Here is a 17463-nt window from a genome sequence, read left to right on the forward strand (position 1 = left end):
CACTAATATTCACATAAAATCTGTTAACTATCTAAGGCAGCGTCGCTCAATGTAACCAGGACCAAAATGTCGATTTCGCTTATGTCTCATTGCGAAAAATAACACTCGCCAACAATAAAGCAACAAAAGTTGACGTGATGTTCATTACAATAAATGAAATTATATTGACATATAACCGTTCGGAAGTAATTTTGCTTAACTCGTCGTCTGGAAATGAGGATCAAGCAAAAATCAGCCGTTAAGTAATGTGTTTTAATGGAAATTTTAGTAAGGAAACAATGAAAATGTTATAGAAGGCTGTGGAGATATAGCAATGAAGAAACCACCGAGGAGTAAGTGGTATGCAAGGTTTCACGATGGAAAGCGAAGTGCAAGTAACGAAATATTAAGCGGCCGAGCATAGTGGGCTACGTGAAATGACGTTTGTTAACCATGAACCATTGCCAAACGATTTGTGAAATAACGGAGAGTGGACAGTGCCGGAACCGGAATTGTGTAATATTGTTTATTGTAAACTAAATATGAGCAGATTTTGTGCCAGATGGATAGCCTGTAATACTTACTTATTACCAGATCTATAAATATTCGTTTTGTTTCATTATGCTACGCTATATTCTGATAAAAATTCCGTAAACGTTTCATTGCGTTTCGTTTATGTTTGAAGATATGAGAGCACTTTTATGCGTTCTTTTTGAACAGTGAACGTGTCGTACGCACCACAACATGGAAAGGATATTTAAATGCTAATGAATCTATATCTATAATTTAATTGGTACTTAATTCATCTAATGTCGACCTCAATGATTACGTTGGAACGTATCTCTGTTAGAAATACACCTTAAATCCAGATCATAGATACTCATAATGAAAGATGAGAATTAATAACGTTTAAACGCCATTTTCATCGTAGCTGAAGTAGATTGATTTCGACCTAGGTTTAGGATCAAGATAATGTTGTATATCAAATGCGGTGGTTTAATTCATAACGAATAACACGTTTTGATTGGTAATAATTTAAGCGGAGAGGAACTTAATTTGTGTATCTTGAAAATATCATTCACTCTTTACAAGGTTATATTAACAGTGAATGCCAGAAGAAACTTCTTATGAAATGTGTAAGTGTTTGTAGAAATATGTTAGTAGTTGCCACAACGAAACCAAGGGTGTTTCTTTTAATTCCTGTCAAATTGGTCGTATTTGCTCCTTGCGCAAGAGGTTAATTTTAATTCATATCAAAGTGGGTGCATTTGCTGCATCTTGCGCAAGAGGTTATTTAAATATCAAAGTGAGTGTATTTCAACTACGCCTAAATGCAAAGAACAAGTTGCCTCAAAACATGTATATACACATCCTATCTGTAAATCGGTAAAATCTTCTGTTTTCAAAGTTGTTTTTCTATTAAAAGATTCCGTATAAACATCATTCCTTCTACGCCGTTTATCTTTTTGAAGATATTTTTTATTTCATTTTTCATTAAACATGACCTTGCACTATACATGCGCTTTTAATTGTTTCAAAGATATAAACTCGCAATGTAAATACTCATTACTAATTAATTAAAGTAGCCATGTCATTTATATATATGTTTTAAAGTGTCTCATCCAATTTAATTAGATTCCTGACGTAAATGTAAAGTGTTCGCTATTGAACAATCAGCATGATTGAGCACGCGACATTGATCTGAGGACTGATTAGTTACGTAGTTACGATCTGACTAATGAACGGAAAGGCACCTAAGATACACTTAATTGTTATGTGAAAAGGTGACGGTTAAAGCAAAAACAAGCAATTAGTAATGAACGCTTTGTAACACTAGATTTACACGGAAAATTGAATTTTAAATGAATGTTGCTGCGCCTTTGACCAAGTGTTGTATAAGAATAGTTTTGTTGGTTTCAAGATGCTGTCTTTTCCTGCAATGTTGTGCCATGCCGTGATCTGGATTATAGTTTTTGTTTCCACAAATGGACAAGGGAGTAAGTTTATTTTTTTTCTCGTTCTTTGTCTATTTTAGTTAAAATAAAGATGACATAAAATAAACGGAAAGGAAAAATGGTCATTAGGTACAGCGACTAAAAGATCATTGTTTTTTTTTTTTTCATTTCGTGTTATAAACCTGATTCTAATAAATTAGTATGAAGGTATATTTTTATATATCAAAGCAAACCGCAAATGAAAAAATGTCAGTGTTAATGGGTTATTTTGCCCATTAAATGCAGCCATTACATATAAAAATGATTTCGAAAAAACAGCAACATGAAATTACAAAAACTAATCTAAATGAGTAATTTATGTGTGATTAAATCAAGATAATATTTTTCATAAACTAGATGTTTGTCGTCGAAACGTGAACAATGTCAAGCTCTTCAATGTAGTTTTGCTCTTTGACATTGAATGTTATTGCTGGAAAGTTGATTAATTAGTTATGACAGTGATGTCAAACAATCCGAAAAAGGTTACACAAATCATTACCTTGACCACTGACGTAAAGGCATCGCTCTTGCTCGCGAGACCCCGTTTTCTCATATTAAAAAATAAATACAGGGAATTTTGAGTGTGACCCTGACCTACAAACACGAATCGTAAACGTGTCACGAAAAGCATTTTGACAATTGACCCATGAGTGTGACCCTTTCCTTTGACATTAAGACATGTCTTGCATGCGACACGACGTCTTCTCACGGGAAGTTTTTAATAATTTATGTTAAAAAGATCGTAATGACTTTTATGTTTGACCAAATGATAGACCGGACAAACAAAAATACAAGGGATTTTGACCAATGACCTTTGGGTGTGACCTTGACCTTTTACCTATATACAATGGTATTGCATATGGGTCCGATTATTTTAAAATCCTTCAATGCATGGCTAAGTTACAGCCCGGACAAGCCAAATAGAAGCACTGACGATATTACGGTCGAGAGGACGCACACATTTACACTGGAACGCAATGACCAGTATGTTAAGCTCACCAAAAGAAGGCTTGACAATAAAACTGGTCACGCTTCTGCATCAGAGTTAGCATAAAGTTTATGGTTTCAGTTGGCAATCTTCCCGGGCGTTCATTGCTACAAATGTCACGAGCGCGTTTCACTCCTTCTATTGGACAGGCTGGTCGAGGTGGTAAGTATATGTATACTTTTGCCGCTGAAACTGTCACATAATAATATTAATTCCGTCTTTCTAAGAAAAAAAAACAATCGAGAGACTATGGTAGCCTTGGTGTTGATGTACTCGTCGTGCCAAACTTAGCAATTGTCATATCACAAAACTCTAACATCGTTCAAGATAATCAATTGAAACTTAGTACACGTGTTGCCAGGGACAATACGCCTATGTTTAGTTAACATTATTACACTCATAACTCAGAAGACTATTGTCGTTCACCCCATGGCGATGTTGATTAAAGAATCTTTCAATGCGATATAGCATCTAGTGAGATAAATAACTTGTGAAACACGCAATTATACGTGTATATAATAATGTATTAATTATCCTCTTTTTGTTATTTTTACCATTTTACAATTATTTTATTTCTGACATTCATGTTTGTAATATTTTTTATAAGTTCGAGATTGTGTATTTGTTTTAAAACCTAAATTGCTGTATATATGTATACGGTACATGACGCGTTATCAGATTTATAACGTTGCAGTTTTATCCAATAATGATAGTTTTTGATTCAAAAGAAATGTTTTATCATAAAAAGCTATATAACACTTCATATTCTAAAGCCCACAGTGACGTACATGGATGATAACTATGGTAATATTTAACTGTTTTTTCACAAGCCCCTACCTGGTTCCAACGAATATCGGCAATGAGAAACAGACGCACGCAAGGTTTGAATGCTACCCAACAGAGTACGGGAAATGGTGTCAGCACACCAACAACCACTCCCACGCTCGTTCCATGTAAGTCATCATTTCCATCAAGTGTCAGCGATAACAGCACTCGCTACACAGTACAATGCAACACGTGCCTGTAGAATACGATTTGAGACACAATTTGGTGGCCGAAAGATCATTCGTAAGTTCATAAATTCGAGGTATTGCTCCAAGCTAGATCTAATCAACAGATTATATAATTTGCATAAGGACCATTCCCTTGTTTCATTTGGAAGTACCAATTTAATGTTAATTTCTCACAACTAATCCAGCAATCCCACGACTACCACGGCGGCTATTGGGGCGGTGGAACAGGCGACGATTTCAGAATACCACAACCAACCCGGACGCCACAACAACAACAACGATAAGCAGCCTCAAAGCTGCCCGCCAGCGGCAGGTTGCTGAACGGAAGCTACAGCGGCGCATGTTTCGACGTCAACGACTTCAGGCGAGGGAAAAGAGGCTGCAGGAAAATATAAAAGCTAAGACCGAAAATTCATCGCCATCGCCACCATCATCGCCATTACAGAATATGCTGACAACAGGTATCCGCCATTGGTCAAAATACACTTTAATACACATTTGCTAATGTACCAATAGTCAGGGTCCAGTCATAGTAATTAATAACATCTAAAACAACAGTCATTTGCCAAAGTATAAATCCTGCTTTTATGATCAAATCTTAACAATGTGATCATGGTATGGTTCTTTTCATAAACTGGTCAAATACTTGCAAAAATGAATCATGAACAATCACGTGAACTAGTGTGTGCAAACAGCGTTAAACATTGATTCGTGATTTGAAAAAATAGGTCAAAACGTTATTTCAGACTTAGGGTTAAATACATACACATGTATATTGTTGATACTGATTTAATAACTTTTAATGTGTCTTTATGTATGCAAATTGTTGTGAAAAATGCCATCTCTTCCTCTATTAACAAGAAGTTTCTGGTGTGTTTTTTCCAGATGTAGCTGCTGGTGAACTGAAAAACTCGACCAACTCATCAGACTCTTCATCGAAATCACAGCTGTCATCGTGGGAACAGCAGAAGCGTAAAATGATTGGAAATTTCAGGAAAAAACAAGTTGAACTCGATGCGAGAATTGCAGCAGCTAAAAGGGCTATAGAAATTGTAAAATTAAGGGAAATTCGAAAAGACCTAGCCCAAAACCAAACTGTTAGTTTAATTGACAGTATCAATGCAAATATAAATTCACAAATAAACTTAACAAATTCGGACGGGAGTATGTCAAATGCATCTTTACCTCAATTTAATAATGTGAATAATTTCACTGAAGCATCATCCACATCTCCAAATACAGTGCCTCTAATTACCACACATACGATGATTGAAACAACGTCAACCCCACTTGTCAACCATTCCAATGCAAGGTTAGGCTTAGAAAGTGCATTGCACCAAACACATTCAATTGCTAATATCGGTGACCCCCTGGTGCCTGGCATGGAATTAGGTCCAGGAGAAGGCATACCACTTGGTATACCAGTGAGCTTTGTTCCAGTTGATATTAACACATTCCTGTCAGATGTTGTTGCAAAACCTGGTGCAACTGATACCAAAGACCTATTGTCAAGCGATCAGAGAAATAGTTTGCAAACAGAAGATAAGACACTCGCTCAATTCTGGCCTCCAAGGTTAGCTATCACAAGTAATGTCAATAAGGGACAGCCCCTCTTAGGGATTGAAAATGAGACCCCAATCGCTGGACATAGAAGTGGTATTCCCCTCGGGTCATCTAGAAGAGTTGGAATTAAAGACATCAACCATTTCGGGGAACCTCTCGGTTTATCAAAATCAGATTCCCCTCCTCCCATACAACGTACAGAATTTATAAATTCTATACTTGGCGGATTAAGACAGCATATTCTGTTTCATCGAAATCACCATGAGCATGGGTCTAGTGAACCTCTAAATATTGACCTTCTCGGTGAACAACTAAAGCCATCGATTGGTCATTCTGGTGAACCACTAGAGCCAACAATAGGTAATCCCGGTGACCAACTTCAGCCATCATTTGGCCATTCCGGTGAACCAATGCCACCATTGATTGGTCACTCTGGTGCACCACTACCGCCATTATTTGGCCATTCCGGTGAACCAATGCCACCATCGATTGGTCATCCTGGTGAACCACTTCAGCCATTAATTGGTGATTCCGGTGAACCATTTCAGCCATCAATAGGTCATCCTGGTGAACCACTTCCGCCATTGATTGGCAATCCCGGCGAACCATTACATCCATCTATTGGCCATCCCGGTGAACCAGTAGGGCCATTAATTGGTCATCCCGGTGAACCACTAGGGCCATTAATTGGCCATCCCGGTGAACCACTAGGGCCATTAATTGGCAATCCCGATAAACCACTATCACCGTCAATAGACCATCTCGGTGAACAACTACCACCATTAGTGGGTAATATTCCTGCAAGAGAAACATTCGGAAACCAACCTGTCACAGACACGTTAGAGCCGTCGAGTAGTAGCTTAAACGAGGGTGTTCCCTTACAGTCATCATTGGGCCAACCCCTTGGCGAATCGAATCAAGGAGAACCAATCGGTTTAGGTCCCATCGGTGGCACACAAGGATCGGAACCTGAAAATGAATGGGCGGATATTTCATTTGGTGCCAGTCAACCTGTCACCCAATTCCAGGATGTAGATTTAAGTACTTCCTTTGCCTCTGATGAACCGACTAGTTCGTCTTCTCTGGGTCAAGGTCAAGGCGGAATACAAACACTTAACGGTGGGTTCATACCAAGAATAGAACGTCCACCGGAATCAACGAGTTCTGTTTCTGGTGCGGAGATAAGGACGCAAACCTCTCAGTTGTCTCAAATATTCTCTGGTATATCCTCAAATTTAAGACGGCCATGAAATACTAGCCTGTTGTGCTTACTTTTGAATTGTTATATTTATATTTATTTATGATCGTTTGATTAATTATTTGATAGATAGATATCCTGTAATACTTACTTATTACCAGATTTATAAACATTCGTTTTGTTTCATTATGCTACGCTATATTCTGATATAAATTTTGTAAACGTTTCATTGCGTCTCGTTTATGTTTGAAGAAATGAGAGCACTTTTATGCGTTCTTTTTGAACAGTGAACGTGTCGTACGTACCACAACATGGAAAGGGTATTTTAATGGTAATGAATCTATATCTATAATTTAATAGTTACTTAATTCATGTTATGTCGACCTCAATGATTACGTTGGAACGTATCTCTGTTAGAAATACACCTTAAATCCAGATCATAGATACTCATAATGAAAGATGAGAATTAATAACGTTAAAACGCCATTTTCATCGTAGCTGAGGTAGATTGATTTCGACCTAGGTTTAGGATCAAGATAATGTTGTATATCAAATGCGATGGTTAATTCACAGCGAATAACACGTTTTGATTGGTAATAATTTAAGCGGAGAGGAACTTAATTTGTGTATCTTGAAAATATCATTCACTCTTTACAAGGTTATATTAACAGTGAATGCCAGAAGAAACTTCTTATGAAATATGTGTTTGTAGAAATGTGTTAGTAGTTAGAAGTGTTGCCACAGCAAAGCCAATAGTGTTTTTTTTAATTCCTAGCTGTCAAATCGGTCGTATTTGCTCCTTGCGCAAGAGGTTATTTTTAATTCATATCAAAGTGGGTGCATTTGCTGCACCTTGCGCAGGAGGTTATTTTTAATATCAAAGTGAGTGTATTTCAACTACGCCTAATATATAGAGAACATGTTCCTCAATACATGTATATACACACCTTTTCTGTAAATCAGTAAAAATCTGCTGTTTTCAAAGTTGTTTTTATTAAAAGATTCCGTATAAACATCATTTCTTCCATCTTTTTGAAGAGATTTATTATTTCATTATATTAAACATGACCTTGCACTATACTAATGCGCGTTTAATTGTTTCAGAGATATAAACTCGCAATGTAAATACTCATTACTAATTAATTTAAGTAGCCATGTAATTTATATATATGTTTTAAAATGTATCATCCAAATTAATTAGATTCCTGACGTAAATGTAAAGATTTCGCTATTGAACAATCACCATGATTGAGCACGCGACATTGATCTGAGGACTGATTAGTTACGTAGATACGATCTGACTAATGAACGAAAAGGCACCTAAGATACACTTAATTGTTATGTGAAAATGTGACGGTATAAGCAAAAACAAGCAATTATTAATAAACGCTTTGTAACACTATATTTGCACGGCAAATTGAGTTTTAAATGAATGTTGCTGCGCCTTTGACCAAGTGTTGTATTAGAATAGTTTTGTTGGTTTCAAGATGCTGTCTTTTCCTGCAATGTTGTGCCATGCCGTGATCTGGATTATAGTTTTTGTTTCCACGAATGGACAAGGGAGTAAGTTTTTTTCTCGTTCTTTGTCTATTTTAGTAAAAATAAAGATGATATAAAATTAACGGAAAGGATAAATGGTCATCAGTTACAGCGACTAAAAGATCGTTTTTTTTTTAAATTTCATTTCGTGTTATAAACCTGATTCTAATAAATTTGTATAAAGATTTATTTGGCACATATATAAGACTAAACTGCAAATGGAAAATTGTCAGTGTTAATCGGTTATTTTGCCCATTAAATGCAGCCGTTACATATAAAATATGCTTTTGAAAAAAAAAATGAAATTACACAAAAATAATCTAAATGAGTAATTTATATGTAATTAAGTTAAAATGATTTTGAGTTTTTATAAACTTTTTGTCGGCGAAACGGCAATGTCGAGCTCTTCAGTGTAGCTTTGAGTTCTGCAATTTGACCTTGAATGTTATTACTGGAAAGTTGATTAGTTATGACAGTAATGTCAAACAATCCATAAGATAAAACATCATTACCTTGACATTTGACATAAAGGCATAGCTCTTGCTCGAGATGATATATTTTAAAAATATCCTACTGTATAACCAAATTACGGACCGGACAAACCAGGATACACCGAATCTTGACCAATGACCATTGAGGGTGACTTTGACCTTTGACTTATATACAATGTTACACATGGCATATGGCAAACATATGGGCCAGATTATTTTAAAATCCTCCAATTCATAGCTAAGTTACAGCACGGACAAGCCGAAATGAATCACTGACGAAATTAAGGTCGAGAGGACGCACGCACATACACCGGACCACAATGACTAATATGTTAAGCTCACCACCAACAGGCTTGACAATAAAACTGGTCACGCTTCTGCATCAGAGTCAGTATAAAATTAATGGTTTCAGTTGGCAATCTTCCCGAGCGTTCATTGTCACAAATGTCACGAGCCCGTTTCACTCCTTCTATTGGACAGGCTGGTCAAGGTCGTTAGTACTTGTATACTTTTGCCGCTGAAACTGTCCCATACTAACATAAATTCCGTCTTTCTAAGAAAAAAAAAACAATCGAGGTACTATGATAGCCTTTGTGTTGTGCCAAATTTAATATTATTCATATCTCATAACTCTAACACCGTTCAAGATGATCAATTGAAACTTGGTACACTTGTTGCCAGAGACAATACGCCTATGTATATTTAACATTATTACACTCATAACTCAGAAGAGTATTGTCGTTCATTCAATGGCGATGTTGATTAAAGAATCTTTCAATGCGATATAGCATCTAGTGAGATAAATGACTTGTGAAACACGCAATAATACGTGTATATAATTATATATTAAGTAACCTCTTTTTTGTTATTTGTATCATTTTAGAATTATTTTATTTCCGGCATTCATGTTTGTAATTATTTTTTAAGTTTAAGATGGTGTATTTAAAACCTTAAATTGCTATAAACATGTATACGTGACATGACGCGTTATCAGATTGATAACGTTGCAGTTTTATCCAATTATGATAGTTTTTGATTCAAAAGAAAAGTATCGTTAAAAGCTATATAACCCTACATATTCTGAAGCTCACAGTGAAATGGGTAATAAAAATGGTTGTATTTAACCGTTTCTTTCTCAAGCTCCTATCTCGTCCCAACGAATATCGGCAATGGGAAACAGAAGGATGCAACGTTTGAATGCTACCCAACAAAGTACGGGAACTGGTGTCAGCTCAACAACCACTCCCACGCTCGTTCCGGGTAAGTCAACATTTCCATCACGTGCCAGCAATAACAACGCTCGCTACACAGTACACGTGCCAGTAGAATACGATTTGAGACACATTTTGGTGGCCGTTAGATCATTCGTAAGTTCATATTCGAGGTATTGCTCCAAGCAGATCTAAGCAACATATTATATAGTATGCATAAGGAAAACTCCCTTGTTTCATTTGAAAGTACCAATTTAATGGTAATTGCCCACAACTAATCTTTCTTAAGCAATCCCACGACTACCACGGCGGTTACTGGGGAGGTGGAACAGACGGCGATTTCAAGATACCACAACCAACCCGGACGCCACAACAACAACAATAGGCAGCCTCAAAGCTGCCCGCCAGCGGCAGGGTGCGGAACGGAAGCTGCAGCGGCGCATGTTTCGACGTCAAAGACTACGGGAGAAGGAAAATAGGCTGCTGGAAAAAATAAAAGCCAAAACCGAAAAATTATTGCCATCGCCACCATCATTGCCATCACAGAATATGCTGCAAACAGGTATCCGTCATTGGTCAAAATACACTTTAATATACATTTGCTAATGTACCAATAGTCAGGGTCCAGTCATAATGTTGAATAAGGGTCAAACAGATGTTCATTAATAACATCTAAAACAACAATCATTTGCCAAAGTGTAATTCGTGCTTTTATTATCAAATCTTAACAATGTACTCATGGTATGGTTATAAACTGGTCAAATACTTGCAAAAATGAATCATGAATAATCACATGAACTAGTGTGTGCAAACAACGTTAAACATTAATTCGTGATTTGAAAAAAGGTCAAAACGTTATTTCAGACTTAGGGTTAAATACAAAAAAATATTTATTGTTGATACTGATTTAATAACTTTCAATGGTTCTTTATGTATGCAAGTAGTAGTGAAAAATGTCTTCTCTTCCTCTTTTAGCAAGAAGTTTCTGTTTTGTTTTTTAGTTGATGTAGCTGCTGGTGATCTGAAAAACTCGACCAACTCATCAGACTCTTCGTCAAAATCACAGCTATCATCGTGGGAACAGCAGAAACGTAAAATGATTGAAAAAATCAGGAAAAAACAAGTTAAACTCGATGCGAGAATTGCAGCAGCTAAAAGGGCTATAGAAATTGTAAAATTAAGGGAAATTCGAAAAGACCGAGCCAAAAACAAAACTAATAGTTTAATTGATAGTATCAATTTAAATATAAATTCACAAATACACTTAACACATTCTGACGGGAGTATATCAAATGCATCTTTACCTCAATCTGATAATGTGAATATTTTAACTGAAGCATCAGCCACATCTCCAAATCCAGTGCCTCAAAGTACCAACGAAACAACGTCAACCCCACTTGTCAACCATTCCAATGCAAGGTTAGGCTTAGAAAGTCCATTGCACCAAACACATTCAATTGCTAATATCGGTGACCCCCTGGTGCCTGGCATGGAGTTAGGTCCAGGAGAAAGCATACCACTTGGTATACCAATGAACTTTGTTCCAGTTGATCTCAACCCATTCCTGTCAAATGTTGTTGCAAAACCTGGTGCAAGCGATACCAAAGATCGGAGAAATAGTTTGAAAACAGAAGATGAGACACTTGCTAGATTCTGGCCTCCAAGGTTGGCTATTACAAGTGATGCCAATAAGGGACAGCCCCTCTTAGAGATTGAAAATGAGACCCCAATCGCTGGACATAGAAGTGGTATTCCCCTCGGGTCATCTAGAAGAGTTGGAATTAAAGACATCAACCATTTCGGAGAACCTCTCGGTTTTTCAAAATCAGATTCCCCTCCTCCCATAAAACGTACAGAATTTATTAATTCTATACTTGGCGGATTAAGACAGCATATTCAGTTTCATCGAACTCATCAAAAGCATGGGTCTAGTGAACCTCTAAATATTGACCATCTCGGTGCACCACTACAGCCATCGATTGGCCATTCTGGTGAACCACTAGAGCCAACAATAGGTCATCCCGGTGATCCACTTCAGTCATCATTTGGCCATGCCGGTAAACCAGTTCCAACATCGATCGGTCATCCTGGTGAACCACTTCAGCCATTAGTTGGTGATTCCGGTGAACCATTTCAGCCATCAATCGGTAATCCTGGTGAACCACTTCCGCCATCAATCGGTCATCCTGGTGAACCACTTCCGCCATTGATTGGCAATCCCGGTGAACCTTTACGGCCATCGATTGGGCATCCCGGCGAACCATTACGGCCATCGATTGGGCATCCCGGTGAACCATTACGGCCATCGATTGGGCATCCCGGTGAACCAATACGGCCATCGATCGGTCATCTTGGTGAACCACTTCAGCCATTAATTAGTGGTTCCGGTGAACCATTACAGCAATCAATTAGCCATCCCGGTGAACCATTACAGCCATCGATTGGCCATCCCGGTGAACCTTTACGGCCATCGATTGGGCATCACGGCGAACCATTACGGCCATCGATTGGGCATCCCGGTGAACCAATACGGCCATCGATTGGGCATCCCGGTGAACCAACACGGCCATCGATCGGTCATCTTGGTGAACCACTTCAGCCATTAATAAGTAATTCCGGTGAACCATTACAGCAATCAATTGGCCATCCCGGTGAACCATTACAGCCATCGATTGGCCATCCCGGTGAACCACTATGGCCATTGATTGGTAATCCCGGCGAACCATTACAGCCATCGATTGGCCATCCCAGTGAACCACTATCACCGTCAATAGGCCATATCGGTGGACAACTACCACTATTAGTGAATAATATTTCTGCAAGAGAAACATTTGGGAACCAACCTGTCACAGACACGTCAGAGCCATCTAGTAATAGCTTAAACGAGGGTGTTCCCTTACAGCCATCATTGGGCCAACCCCTTGGCGAATCGAATCAAGGAGAACCAATCGGTTTAGGTCCCATCGGTGGATCGGAACCTGGGGATGAATGGGCAGATATTTCACTTGGTGCCAGACAACCTGTCACCCAATTCCAGGATGTAGATTTAAGTACTTTTTTTGCCTCTGATGAACCGACTAGTTCGTCTTCTCCGGGTCAAAGACAAGGTGGAATACAAACACTTAGCGGTGGGTTGATACCAAGAATAGAACGTCCACCGGAATCAACGAGTTCTGTTTCTGGCGAGCAGATAAGGACGCAAAGCCTTCAGTTGTCTCAAATATTCTCTGATTTATCCTCAAATTTGAGACGACCATGAAAAACTAGCCTTTTGTGCTTACTTTTGAAATGTTATATTTATATTTATTATGATTGTTTGATTAATTATTTAATGCGGATAATAAATGCAAACATATTGACATGCTGGCATGCCGTTGTTATTTTGACAAAGCATATCTGGGGAAATTTTGGACCCAGTTTATATATCCAACACACAGCCCATTGCCAGGTTCGTTTTTTACTCAACTCAACGTCAACGACGTACAGTCAGTAACAAATTATCAAAATCTTGAATTTAGTGCAACAAGCTGTTTATTCGTCAAGAAGGGTTACAAGTTGATGGTGTACAAAAATTTCATATCACAATCCGGAAAACAATATTCTGGCTCACTTTCGATGAACATCAACACGTCAGCGTAGCACAAAAAATGTCATCGTTCAGAGTAAACAATTTGAGCAAACTAGACCATTTCACGTCTACCGACGTCGGTGCAACATAAATCTGTATTTTTCTTTTTTTACACGTAAAACTTGTCTTGTATTTTGAACGTGATTCTATGACTGTCTTAAACAGTGGATGATAAAAGCACTATCGGGAAACAATGAAATTCCCCATCAACGCTTCCCGATCGAGTGTGAAAAATGTCATCATGAACCATACTAAGGTTTCTCCTCTAAAGAACTTTAGATTATTTTACAAGAACTTGGACTTCGTTGTTTTTGAAAGTAACAATAATAGTAGATTTTAACCGAGTCATTTATTTTCGGTGCGGGGTGATACAGGAATCCAGTGGATTTCACGTGAAATCCACTCAAAACGTGAAATCCACTCAGAACTCAGTTAATTTAATGAATAATTTATTTTTTTATATACATATTAGAAAGTGCCTCATGAAGGGTTTATTTTCAAATTTTATTGAAATTGGTCAAAAAATAAAGAAGATAGAGCAATTTTTCATTTTTTTCCAAAAATAGATCGGAAATCGAGGTGAAATCCAGATTCCGATAAGTGAAATCCACTTATAACTCATTAATTTTAATAAATAATTTTCTGTTTTTGTATATTTATTAGAAAGTGCCTCATAAAGGGTTTATTTTTCAAATTTTATTGAAATTGGTCAAAAAATGAAGAAGTTAGAGCAATTTTTCGAAAATAGATCGGAAATCTAGGTGAAATCCAGTTTTCGAGAAGTGAAATCCACTCTTAACTCAGTTTAATTAATTAGTAATTCTTATTTTTTGTATACATTTTGGAAAGTGCCTAATGAAGGGTTTATATTTCAAATTTTATTGAAATATATCAAGAAATGAAGAAGTTAGAGCAATTTTTCGGAAATCGAAGTGAAATCCACATTTTGACAAGTGAAATCCACTTTTTCAGACGTGAAATCCACTCATAACTCATTTATTTTTAACAAATTAATTTTTCTGTAGAACAAATAATTGAAAGGGCTTCATAATGGGTTTATATTTCAAATTTTATCCAAATTGATCCAAAAATAAAAAGTTGTAGACCTATTTTGAAAAAAGATCGGAAATCGAAGTGAAATCCACATTTTGACAAGTGAAATCCACTTTTTCAGACGTGAAATCCACTCATAACTCATTTATTTTTAACAAATTATTTTTTTGTTGAACAAATAATTGAAAAGGCATTATCATCGGTTTATATTTAAAATTTAAATGGAATTGGTCTAAAAATAAAAAAGTTATAGACCTATTTTGAAAAAAGATCGGAAATCGAAGTGAAATCCACATTTTGACAAGTGAAATCCACTTTTTGAGACGTGAAATCCACTCATAACTCATTTATTTTTAACATTTTTTTTTTTGTTGAACAGATAATTGAAAAGGCATTATCATCGGTTTATATTTCAAATTTAAATGGAATTGGTCAAAAAATGAAGAAGTTAGATAAATATATTGAAAATAGATCTGAAAGCGAAGTGAAATCCACATTTTGACAAGTGAAATCCAGTATTTGGGAAAGAAAAGTGTAAAGAAATAAATTCAATCAAGTATCTTAAAATTAATACAGTAGTTGCTTGTGTCCGATGATTATATTTTAATGTTTTTATGTTTTATTTACTTACATCAGTATCATTTAATCCGTTTTAGTCGAGATCTCTTATATAACATTAGATCTAATATCTGAATCAGTTGAGATGCAATATATTGGTGTGTTTTTTACTGTAAGTAACCACTATCCAATATATTAGTTCTATAATATCGTTTAATAATTACTCTTGTCTTTGATCTATATCTATCAAAGACGAGGATCACGACTCTCACGTGCCGTTACTTTCGCATTTAGCGGTTAAGGTGATACATCACATATCCGAGAAAGTTGACATAACATACTCGGCGGTAAAATTAAAGAAGTTTAGTACAATGGCAGTAATTATTTTATGCCGAAAAAGAATTTGAGAAGATATGGTAAGTATAAAATGTATCAGAAATGGCAATTGTCATTGCTATGTTTTTATTTTTATGTAGTATGTATTTTTCATGTAGTGTTGGATATACGTATTATTTGATATTTAAACGGATAATTAATTGTTTCTGTGTATTTTGTTTTATTATATTTGGATATTTAAAAGGATAATTAATTGTTTCTGTATATTTCTGCTGTATTTGTTCATAAAATGGGAACTTTTCCGTGTAGTGTATGCCTTGAGGCTTGTGCACTTGACTCAATTTATTGTGATAATTGTAAGTTGTGGTGCCATCGTACATGTTGTCAAATGGGCAAGCTTGAGCTTAAGTCTTGGGACCAACGTCATCTCAAGTTTGCGTGTATAAAGTGTGCTTGTGTCGGGGATGAGTACAACTACACAGCAGCACTGAATCGGTAAGTGTAATATATACTTAGCATATTTTATAATATGCTTATTATTGAAAACGGAGACGTTTTATATGAGTTAATGCAATATTTATTCATTTCAAAAATATATTTCATAATAAGTTTAAAAGTACATTAACAATCATGAATAGATATTACTACATCTTTAAATGAATGAATGAAGCACATTTGAAAACATAAATAACAACTATATAACAACAATAAATTAATAAGTACGTGTTTTTATAAGCACATTTGCGAACTACTACTACTATTACTACAACAATAAGCATATTTATAACTAACATCACAATAATTGCTTTTAGCTCGTATTAATCTGTGAAATTACGTAATATGTTTCCTGATGGCGTGAAAGTATTTAATGTGTCCTTTGTTTTTGTAGTGCACCATGTCACTGTGATAGTCCTTATGAAATCTTATGTCCTTCATTTCAATGCATTTTACACTTTTTCGAACAAGATTATTGATGCGTTTTCTCTGTGCGTTGAAACTTTTTTTGCTTAGAAATTTGTCTTTGAAGTTTCCCCTTTCTGTTTACCTGTGTATATTTTTTTCATATTTTGCTATTGTTTATTTTGTGTAATTATTTTCCTTAACTGTTGTGAACATACCTTTTCATTATCTCTCATTATTGTAAACCAAGTTAAACATATGATTTCACTTGGTGTAACTTTGTTCTGTTGTATTTGTTTCTTTCTTTTTTTTTTAAATTTTTTATGATCACGTATATCAACCAATGTACATGTATAAATAACCATAAATAAATGTCTGGCATAAACAAATAATTCAAAACAATTTTCGGATTATTTATGAAATTTTTAATATTTTCAAAATTCGAAAGTAAAAAAGGGCCATGATTGAGGGCGCCTCCACGTGGTATGGCCTGGGTGTGTATGGATATTGTGTTTATCATGAAAAAAATTAAACAATTATGCATACACAACAAAACGCCCTCACAATATAACTTCAACTTTCTTATTTTTGGATCAATTTGAATAAAATTTGAAATATAAACCCATTATGTAGCCTTTTCAATTATTTGTTCAACAAAAAAATAATTTGTTAACAATAAATGAGTTATGAGTGGATTTCACGTCTCAAAAAGTGGATTTCACTTGTCAAAATGTGGATTTCACTTCGATTTCCGATCTTTTTCAAAATAGGTCTATAACTTTTTATTTTTGGACCAATTCCATTTAAATTTTAAATATAAACCGATGATAATGCCTTTTCAATTATTTGTTCAACAAAAAAAATAATTTGTAAAAAAATAAATGAGTTATGAGTGGATTTCACGTCTGAAAAAGTGGATTTCACTTGTCAAAATGTGGATTTCACTTCGATTTCCGATCTTTTTTCAAAATAGGTCTACAACTTTCTTATTTTTGGATCAATTTGGATAAAA

At 35.9% G+C, this 17463-nt stretch overlaps 2 protein-coding genes across 2 annotated transcripts; both read left to right on the forward strand.

Annotated features, from left to right (window-relative positions):
- The first annotated feature begins 1723 nt into the window (after positions 1-1723).
- LOC128232305 (uncharacterized) lies at positions 1724-6936 on the forward strand. Its single transcript, XM_052945786.1, has 5 exons — positions 1724-1976; positions 3043-3123; positions 3792-3914; positions 4160-4435; positions 4860-6936. The coding sequence occupies exons 1-5, from the start codon at positions 1901-1903 to the stop codon at positions 6785-6787; spliced, it is 2484 nt and encodes an 827-aa protein (XP_052801746.1). The 5' UTR covers positions 1724-1900; the 3' UTR covers positions 6788-6936.
- Positions 6937-7587: 651 nt separating this feature from the next.
- Positions 7588-13335, forward strand: LOC128232247 (uncharacterized). The gene is made up of 5 exons (XM_052945698.1): positions 7588-7617; positions 8223-8298; positions 9906-10025; positions 10266-10538; positions 10978-13335. Exons 2-5 carry the CDS (start codon positions 8223-8225, stop codon positions 13233-13235), a joined length of 2727 nt encoding a protein of 908 aa, XP_052801658.1. The 5' UTR covers positions 7588-7617; the 3' UTR covers positions 13236-13335.
- Positions 13336-17463: the final 4128 nt, after the last annotated feature.

The sequence above is a fragment of the Mya arenaria genome, chromosome 4, assembly GCF_026914265.1.
Source record: "Mya arenaria isolate MELC-2E11 chromosome 4, ASM2691426v1".
NCBI lineage: Eukaryota > Metazoa > Mollusca > Bivalvia > Myida > Myidae > Mya > Mya arenaria.